Here is a 10,000-nt window from a genome sequence, read left to right on the forward strand (position 1 = left end):
TCATCCTCTTCTTTCTTCTCCTCCTCTTCTTTCTTCTCCTTATCTTTCTCCTCCTCTTTCTCCTCCTCTGGTCTCTTCTCTTTCTCCTCCTCCTCTTTCTCCTCCTCCTCTTTCTCCTCCTCTTTCTCCTCCTCCTCTTTCTCCTCCTCCTCTTTCTCCTCCTCTGGTCTCTTCTCTTTCTCCTCCTCCTCTTTCTCCTCCTCTTTCTCCTCCTCCTCTTTCTCCTCCTCTTTCTCCTCCTCTGGTCTCTTCTCTTTCTCCTCCTCCTCTTTCTCCTCCTCCTCTTTCTCCTCCTCTTTCTCCTCCTCCTCTTTCTCCTCCTCCTCTTTCTCCTCCTCTGGTCTCTTCTCTTTCTCCTCCTCCTCTTTCTCCTCCTCCTCTTTCTCCTCCTCTTTCTCCTCCTCCTCTTTCTCCTCCTCTTTCTCCTCCTCCTCTTTCTCCTCCTCTTTCTCCTCCTCTGGTCTCTTCTCTTCCTCTCCATCACATGGTGATTCTTCTGTGTTTCGGGCCGCTTCACTTTCTGTTGTGAGTGAGTCGTCTGCATCAGGACTGGTCTCCTCTGCCCCCTTAATAAAACAACATCTCAGATTAGTCTGTGACGCCCTGATGCATATTGTTGTGGAAACTGCGATACACGGACATAAAAAAAGAAAGAAAGAAAAGTTTAATTTAGACACATTAAACCGATCAACACTGACAGTAAAGATATTTATAATGTTACAAAAGATTTCTATTTGAAATAAATGCTGTTCTTTTGATCTTTCTACTCATCTGTGAATCCTGGAAATAAAATGCATCACAGTTTCCACAAAAATATTGTGCAGCACGACTTTTGTACATTAATAATAATCAGAAATGTTATTATTCTGATTTCTGAAGATCATGTGACACTGAAGACTGGAGGAATGATGCTGAAAATACAGCGGAGCATCACAGAAAATTAATGCATTTTTGATCAAATAAATTATGACAGTTAATCCAAACTCTGGCCACCAGTGTGTGTGTGCGTGTGTGTGTGTGTGTGTGTGTGTGTGTGTGTGTGTGTATGTGACCCTGGAGAACAAAAGCAGTCTTAAGTCACTGGGGTATATTTGTAGCAATAGCCCAAAAAAAAAATTGTATGGGTCAATATTATCGATTATATATTTTTATTTTACAGTATGCCAAAAATCATTAGGATATTAAGTAAAGACCATGTTCCATGAAGATATTTTTTAAATTTCCTAAACTTAATTTTTTGATTAGTAATATGCTAATAATTGCTAAGAATTTCATTTGAACAACTTTAAAGATGATTTTTTTACATTTAGATTTTATTTTTGCACCCTCAGATTCCTGATTTTCAAATAGTTCTCATCTCAGACAAATAGTGACCTCCTAATAAACCATACATAAATGGGAAGATGATTTATTCAGCTTCAATTTTGAAAAATGTTCACTTAAGCCTGGTTTTGTGGTCCAGGGTCATATATATATATATATGTAGTTCCTTGGCCAGCTGAGTTTAACCTGCCTTAGGGAGCTGCTGAAACAGTTTTACTCAGCAGTCATTGAGTCTGTACTGTGTACTTCAATAACTGTTTGGTTTGGAAGACTACAGAGAACTGTTCGGACTGCTGAAAGGATTATTGGTGCTCCCCTGCCCACCCTCCAAGAACTGTACACATCCAGAGTGAGGAAAAGGACTCAGAAAATCACTCTGGATCCCTCACATCCAAGTCACCCCATCTTTGAACTTTTGCCATCTGGCCGGCGCTTCAGAGCTGCAAATACAAGAACAGCAAGGCACAAGAATAGTTTCTTCCCCCAGGCAATCTACCTCATGAACAGTTAAAAGTTCCTCACTTATACAATAAAAATGTGCAATATCCTTATATTTATGTTACCCCTCCATCCTAGTACATCCCTGCATCTTACTCAATTCTATTCCATTATCATTTATAGCACAATTGTTTATACACTTATTTATTTGCAAATGTTTTATTTTATTTTTTGTCTGTGTGTTGTTGTCTCTGTTTACTGGAAGCTTGTGTCACTAAAACTAATTCCTTGTATGCGCAAGCACACTTGGCAATAAAGCTCTTTCTGGTTCTGATTCTGATATACTGTATACTATAAAGGTAAATCAGTAGCAAAACTCGAGAGGTTGAAGATCTGAATGTGAGAACTTGTCATATTAATATTTGTATTTGTAAGTTAAAATTTACACTCACAGCTCTGATGTGAAGAGTTGAATCTTTCAATTTGCACACACAGACAATGATCAAAACACCCGTGTTTTGAATTGGAAGTTGTAGATTTCGCTGCACAACGTCAAGTCGGCACTTACAACCTCTCAGATCTGGAAGTACAAGTTCAAATCCTAGCGCTCTGACTTTTGCTACTCTTTTTGCGGTATTCTGTTGCAAAACTCACTTGTGCACTTGTATATGCAGATGTGAGAGAGCAGAGCTGGGGGCGGGGCTTTGGTGCGAATGAAGACATTTTAATGGTCGACTTGACGTTGTGCAGCGAAACTGAAGTAAAGTGCAAAAGTAAATATGTCGTAAACATGTGTGTATGTCATTTTCTTTGTGTGAATGTCATTCTACACATTTGTGACTATTAATCTACACGGGTGTTTTGATCATTGTCTGTGTGTGCAAATTGAAAGATTCAACTCTTCACATCAGAGCTGTGAGTGTAAATTTTAACTTACAAATACAAATATTAATATGACAAGTTCTCACATTCAGATCTTCAACCTCTCGAGTTTAGCTACTGATTTATCTCCATAGTATACACACACACACACACACACACACTTTTCAGTGTAGCTGCGTCCAAACGTTTGACTTCATTGTTTTAGACAGATGTCTTCACTACTTTAGCACAGGCAGCTGATTTCTAGCTCCTCACCTGCTGAACCGGTGAAGATTTCTCATCTTCTGCTCTTCCATCCTCTGCATCATCTGCACAAACACACAGCACAGCAAACATGAGACACCAGCGCCATCCATGGGTCAGGATTCACACTACAGAGCTGGATTCACATTCACACACTGACCATGTGATCTCACACCCAAATCCTGATTCAATGCATTTATGAAAACTTCAGTTACAAACACAGAGAAAGATGGCTTTGGTTGCTGCACACTCTTTCAACTGTGTTAATAAAGATATCAAAAGAATTAAATAATAATAATAATAATAAGTAAATTAAAAATAATAATAATCAAGATATGTTATTCATACATATATATATATATATATATTCCTTGATTCATTTATTATAAATCAGTGGTTTTATTGATGTAATAAACAATGATTGATATGATCATAGTATATTTCACATTTCAGATGTGGTAAATAAAGTCTCAGGTCTTAAAGGAGCATGTATGTACATCACACTCTTATTAAAACCTCTCAAGAATTAATTACAGAGTTGCTGTTAAAATGACCATTAGCTTTCGACGCTTCTGTGTAATTATGTTTGTGAGATTTACAGTCATACCATCGTACTCGCTAGTAAACAAGAAAATTACACAAGTGTTTTAAATACTTAATGAGTAATAAATCCAAAGATTGTGTGTGAAATCAATACACTCTGAATAATTAAACAGCAGAATTAATGCACCTCATATAAGTTCACGCTTTCCCCAATAGCGGCTATAAAAATATTGCTGTGCAGATGATAGCGTTTTACCCAGGCATTTAATGCATTTCAAATGCAAAACTGATTGAAGTTTAGCAGCGGAGATGAGCCGGCGTAGCAATAATGGGCTTCTTTGAATATTTTATGGAAATGGTTCACATTTATTAACTGTAGTCCAAAACCCCGGCTGTAAGCAGGAGCGCTAATGTAACAATAAACAGTTAAATGTGATTGAGAGAAGGGCTCGTCTCATAAAAATGCTAAATCAAATTAAATAAAGTATTTTAAAACCTGCCTTGATTAAAGCGGCGGATAGAAGGGAGACTGCATTTCCAGCACAACCGCTGTTCGTCAGCAACCTGTATATCTCACTGATTAAACACTGCTCATGGAGCCAAACGGTTGAGAATCATGTTATCTTCAGGAAATACACTGATTTTACTGTTGTTTTTAATCCTTTTCCCAACTAAACTAACAGACTAAGAGAGAGTTTGAGAGTCTTTAGAGAACTACACAGGGCTTTACAGGTTTATTCAATGCTAGCACTGCTGTACCACCCCAAACAACCCTCAAGTGTGTCTTTAAGATCCCCTAACCCTTAAACCCCAGACCTACACTTACTGTTCATCAGCAGCACATCAGGAGTTTACTGAGGCAAGAGTTATAGTTAATAGTTTGTTAATATTAAGAATTGGTCCCCAAACTAAAATGTGACCTTTATTTTCAAAAATGTTATGTTTAAATATGCAAATAATACGTTATCTAATCAGACATGCACTAATTTTCTGTAACTTTCAAGAACATAAATCTGAACATTGAATAAAATATTTCAAGTGCATATTTAGCATATTTGAAATACTGTTATAGTTTTTGATGTTTTAAAATATATATTGAATTATACATTTTCCCTTTTCATTTAAATTTTAGTTTTTGTTGTGCTTTTGTCAGTTTTATTATTATTATTATTATTGAATATATAGTTTTAGTCTGTGTATATATAGTCTATATAGTTTTTATTAATTTTTTATTTGAGTTTTAGTTATTTTAGTACATCAAGATAAAATAAATGAAAATGAGAAATGTTACTTTGGTAACTAGCTCAAATAAAATGCTTTTTATGTATGCATGTATTTTTTGTTTAGGTTAACATTTATTTAAAATAATAATAATAATAATAATGGGCTTATTGTTTTAGTTAACTAATATAACCCTGGATAGAGTCGGGTTCATAATTCTTGTCTGATTTTGTTGGCATATTAGCGTAAAACTTTTCCAGAGGGCATTTTGGATTTCTCTTTTTATCACTTCATAAATCATAAATACATTTTCACCATGTTTTTAGGAGTGAAATGCTGTATAAATCAGTGTAAATGAAATATGTGCAAACCCCTCTGAAAAAGCCTTCAGAATACAGATAGGAACGGTTTATGTAAGTACTGCTGAAGTTGAGAAACAACGCCTCTAATGATATGGATTTGATAGGAATCAATTCAGTGTGTATTTCATGTTTTCAGTCCACTAGTCTGAAAGTAGTCATGATATTGAAAACCAAAATCTCAAAACTGACCAGTAAAAAAAAAAAAGCATTGGTCTTCCAAAGCCTTAAATGTTTTAATAGGTATAAGGTTTACAACCATAAAAAAAAAAGAAAAAAAAAGTTTATATATATATAAGTCCTGCTGTTTACATGCAACTAGATCAGCTATTTATGGATTACTTTCATAAAGACCTCCCAAGGCCTGAAACAGCCTTCTCTCATCGACATGATGTTACCCGGCAAACGACACGAGATCATGAGAGCCGTCGTGACTTCAGCTTCACTTCCACTCTTACATCACGTGACACATAAAGAACCGGGTGCAAATCAATAACAGCAGGCGTGATCGAGAATATGGTAATAAAATGTTCAAACACGATTAGTACGCACATGCATGGCATCACAAGCCTTAAATGATTTTGCTCTTATGCAAATGAGGACGAAAACATGCTGCTCCCGAGGCAACCAATCACATTCATAACCCCATCAACACCGAGAGCGTATGAAATATGTATGACAGACAGATTAATCACACATTTCTGAGGTTGCACTGCACTTGTATTTGTACAACCCTGAAACAACCTTGTTCAAAAGTTTTCCTATGTTCTTGCATCTTCATATTTGGACCCAACCCGACTTTATGAGTTAGAAATCCATCTTTTCACATTGACAACTCAACTATTACAAATATGCCACTTTGTGTTTGTGTTTGTGTGTGTGTGTGTGTGTGCTACTGTTTTGTTTGAACATATATTCTATGAACAAAACAAACTAAAAAACAATCAATTTATATCATATTATTAGCATTCAGATCATTCAAGGTGTTTCTAAACTTAATTAGGGGTTAATATACTGGGCTGCGCTCCTTATCAAAATAAGTACAATCTATAGGGCATTGGTGACATTTCATTTTCACGTTGTTTGCTTATAAAAACAGCTTTTAACATGCTGACAGCCAGATTAACAGGTAGCACAAGCACACGGCGTCATAAAAACAGGACTGTAACGCTGTCACCTACTAGAGTTCAACCAAACAGCCGGCTTCACCACTGACCTCACCAACATCAGCTTTTCATTTTCACCGCAAAACCACAAGTTGAAAAGACTGTGCACACAGGAGAGGATCTGAGAAAACCAACAAAGACTAGATTTCTAAAGAGATGACAGCCTTGAAATTCAACAATGACCAAAACGGCACTGTGTTTCTAAAACAGATCATTTCTAATCATTACAAAAACCTGACAGTGTGACGGCGCAATTACATTTCATTATATCTGCCAAACAATATACTTCCACTAAAGCTTCTATGGTGCCGTTAAAATAAAGCATGTGACCTTCAGTCACTCAAGAAGGATGCAAACGATCTAAGAAACCTATTCAACATGAGGCACTTTGCTATACTGTTATTAAGCACAAGGGCAAAGAAACACACTGATGATATCCTGCTTCTGTACACTGTATGCATGTAAGTATTTGAATGATTGTTGTAAGTCCCAATGTAAAAGATCCCATATCATTCTGTTCTCAACATAGAGATCAAATTCACACAGCATTTAGATCAGACCCCTGAGCACAGACCACTGATTCAGCCAATCTGAATGACAGCACAGCTCTCAAGAAGCAGTTTCACAATAGAAGTCACTGCTGGGACTTCCAGACTTTAATGGCTTTCACACTGTTTAATGAGTATGAATCGCTCCACAATAAGGCTTAATTGGGAATATTTTAAGGCGCCAGTGCCTTTTGGGGGAAAGCAATTTGCCACTTCTGACAAAAATAAACTACCATGCTTTTGGTGCGAGGACTTCAAAAAATGGCACTGATTACCACCTCCTCCTCCTCAGTGCTGACTTTCATTCGCTGGAGTGTTTTCTAGTGTTCCTGTTGATTTGTCAGAGGCAGACAGGACACTCCTATGAGAGCACTGTTACCAGCGGGCAGCAAACCCACCGAGTCAATCGTCCAAGCTCCGCCCAGCAACTGTCACACAGGTCTCCGTCTCAGCCAATCACGTTCATCAGCTTTTTTCAGAAGAATTTCAACACAGTTCTGAAAAAGTTCCTCTGAAGTATCATATATCCAGGGGTCTATTCCTAAAGCAAATGCAAACTCAGCCCGAGGCTTAATTGTACACATGAATATTTCATACACCATTTAAAGATAGATAATGTTGTGATTCTGGTCTTTCTCAGCTGGGTATAGCCGTACTTGGCATTTATTCCAAATTATTTGTGAAATTTACTAGCAATTTCTCAGTGAGTACAGTAAAAAAGTCAATCCTACACCATTTTTTGTGTGTGTAAAGCAGTAGGTGAAAAATACCTGGATAATGTGATGCATTCTGAAATGTTCATGCATCCAGTGGATACTTGACTATGGTATGAAGCCATGGGAGAAGAGTTATGAATGGCAGTCACTGGCACAGAATGTAACATGACAATGAAAACATGACGAATGTAGTTAAAATAATCACATTTGTTGCTTTGCAACCTAAAATGAAGACTTACACGTGTTTTTTTAATTTTTTTTATGCAGCTGTATTTACTCTTAGTGACTTATAACATCCAAGTGAAAGATACAAAACTAACTTGTCAGAAAAAAGAAAAAAATCAAAGATGAAAACCAGAATCTGAGTTGAAAAAGGCTCAACCCTTGTGTCAGTCTGTTGTTGAAGCACCTTCTGCTTTAAGTACAGCTTTTAGTCTGTTGGGATTTGTCTCTACTAACGTTCTTCTTTGCAGAGCTGCTCAAGATCAGTTGTGGACTGCAGTCTTCAGGTCTTTCTACTGGCTTTCAGAAGGGTTTCAGTCTGGACTCTGACGAGGACATGCAAGACATTCAGCTTTTTCTCCTTCATTCACTGTGAGCGACGTCCTGATTCATACAGGGTTGGTTTTTTTTGACATGTTGCCATTTTATCTTTCACTTGGATGCTATGAGTTGCACAGAGTAAATACAGCTGGATAAAACAAAAACTGTGTCTTCATTTCAGGCCACAAAGCAACAGAATATGACTCATTTAAAGTGGTCAGATTCTATTCTAGACCCTAGACAGGTGTCTTTCATTATGAGTGAGTCATTGAATGATTCACTCAACCAATTCATTTAAAAATTCAGAAACATTCATGAAGGATATGTGCTTTTACACATTGTTTACACATTTTAACTTAAATAAAATCCAGATGAGACTAATAAATTGATCTATTTGTATGACAGAATTTAAATTATTTTTTAAGCTGAAGTGTGTATATAATAATAATAAAAATGACAGACTTCACGTCAGTACCTGCACATGCACAGTACATCCTTTGTCTACCTATGACATTAATATTAAGAAATAATATATTATTAACATAAAATAAATGAATAAAAAAGTTTCAGTATGTCTATCTACAAATACAAATGAGATCACACTGGTATTGGACACAGAAAACAAAATCAAACACAGAATAAGGAAAAAACAATGTGACAAGACAATGAGATTTCTACATTTAAAGAAGGATCTGGCTCCTCTTTTATTCTCTTGTCTCTCGGCTCTGGTTCAGATATTGCATTACTGCCATCATTGCAGGCCATGATCTAATTAGAAGCGAGCAAGACTTTAGCACTTGTCACATCTCAGTCTGTTCAGAGGAGCTGGAGGACCTCACACACACACACACACGTGCGGTCTGATCAGTGAAGTGGGGCACCTTAATGGGCTATTTCAGCATTATTACAGTATTGTGGATGGATTGTCAGCAGGAGCCCTGAGATACTGAAGTGTGAAAGCCATCAGCGCTCCACACTCCTCTGATCCTCTCTGTCATTACTGGAGTACGATTCCTCCTTCTCTCTCTCAAACACATCCACACGTCCTCAGCCTCTCTGACTTCATGATGCCATGTGATTGGAGAATTTGCCCTACATTCACTTAACACCTGTGCCATCTGTTAGACTCCCTCATTAATGGTGTCAGATCCTCTGCAAATCATTGATATTCAAATGTATGCACATAGCTTTATATTCCAGCACGGCACTTCCTGCCTTCTAATGGACGGTTTAGTTATCAAAGAGGAATATTTATCAATGCAAGAGTGACTAAATGTTTTGCCTGTGTCGAGACCGGCACTTTAGGACTGAGCTTTACTCAAAACAGTCTTTATGATTCATTGACATTTTGGAAGAAGGTGTAAATATAATTGTATTAATAATTATCATTTAAGGTTTTTTTTGACCCAATATTACATTTCAACTGAGATCTGTATGTTCTCTGTCTGATTTCAAATAACAGACTATTACAAATCCTGAAAATGAAATAAGCAGAACACTGCTCTACACACCTGAACACAACCAGTGCTATAATACAGGACTAGTAATACTGAAGATTACATCACAGAGCACTAAACTCCCTGCTTCTGTAACCCTATATGCTGCATGAAGGAATCAAACACAGACATTGGAAACTTCATTCATTTGCAATTCAGTATGGTTAAAGTGACTCACTGTTACCATTTGGTAACTGCGTTGATTCTGTCAAACTCACTCAAATCACCACCTGACGTGACCGTGCTAAATACTTTCCTGGAAATCAGAGTCTTTATTCATTGAATAACAAGAAGAGATTCTAAAACTCAACAGAATATGTTTACACATAAAATATATTCCACCCAGTGAAGACTGTTACTTCCGGAGAGATTCTGAAATGTGCACCCGATAGACACTTTACCATCCCACGAGGCCAAGGGAGAGGAGTCATGAATGCCAGTGAAAATCATTTTTCAAATTTAAAAGAAGTACTTACTCAGAGAGTGTGTGATTTCATACACTTTTCCACCTACTCAGCAACG

The 10,000-nt window shown here is 37.0% G+C and overlaps 2 protein-coding genes and 1 long non-coding RNA gene across 3 annotated transcripts in view; all 3 read right to left on the reverse strand.

Annotated features, from left to right (window-relative positions):
• LOC132103539 (cilia- and flagella-associated protein 251-like) overlaps positions 1 to 77 on the reverse strand; it is a gene marked incomplete at its 5' end in the record, with an annotated part of 422 nt that extends 345 nt beyond the window's left edge. Inside the window, one exon of the mRNA XM_059508653.1 lies at positions 1 to 77. This exon is cut by the window's left edge and continues 345 nt beyond it. Within this exon, the coding sequence (XP_059364636.1) occupies positions 1 to 77 (77 nt within the window).
• Positions 1 to 10,000, reverse strand: part of LOC132103542 (uncharacterized) — a 206,026-nt gene that overhangs the window by 97,593 nt on the left and 98,433 nt on the right. The window lies entirely within an intron of this gene.
• Positions 2,887 to 10,000, reverse strand: part of LOC132103537 (doublecortin domain-containing protein 2-like) — a 21,800-nt gene continuing 14,686 nt past the window's right edge. The window contains exon 9 of the mRNA XM_059508652.1: positions 2,887 to 2,951. Within this exon, the coding sequence (XP_059364635.1) occupies positions 2,887 to 2,951 (65 nt within the window). The remainder of the gene's footprint in view (positions 2,952 to 10,000) is intronic.

This window comes from Carassius carassius, chromosome 24, assembly GCF_963082965.1.
Source record: "Carassius carassius chromosome 24, fCarCar2.1, whole genome shotgun sequence".
NCBI classification, from domain to species: Eukaryota; Metazoa; Chordata; class Actinopteri; order Cypriniformes; family Cyprinidae; genus Carassius; species Carassius carassius.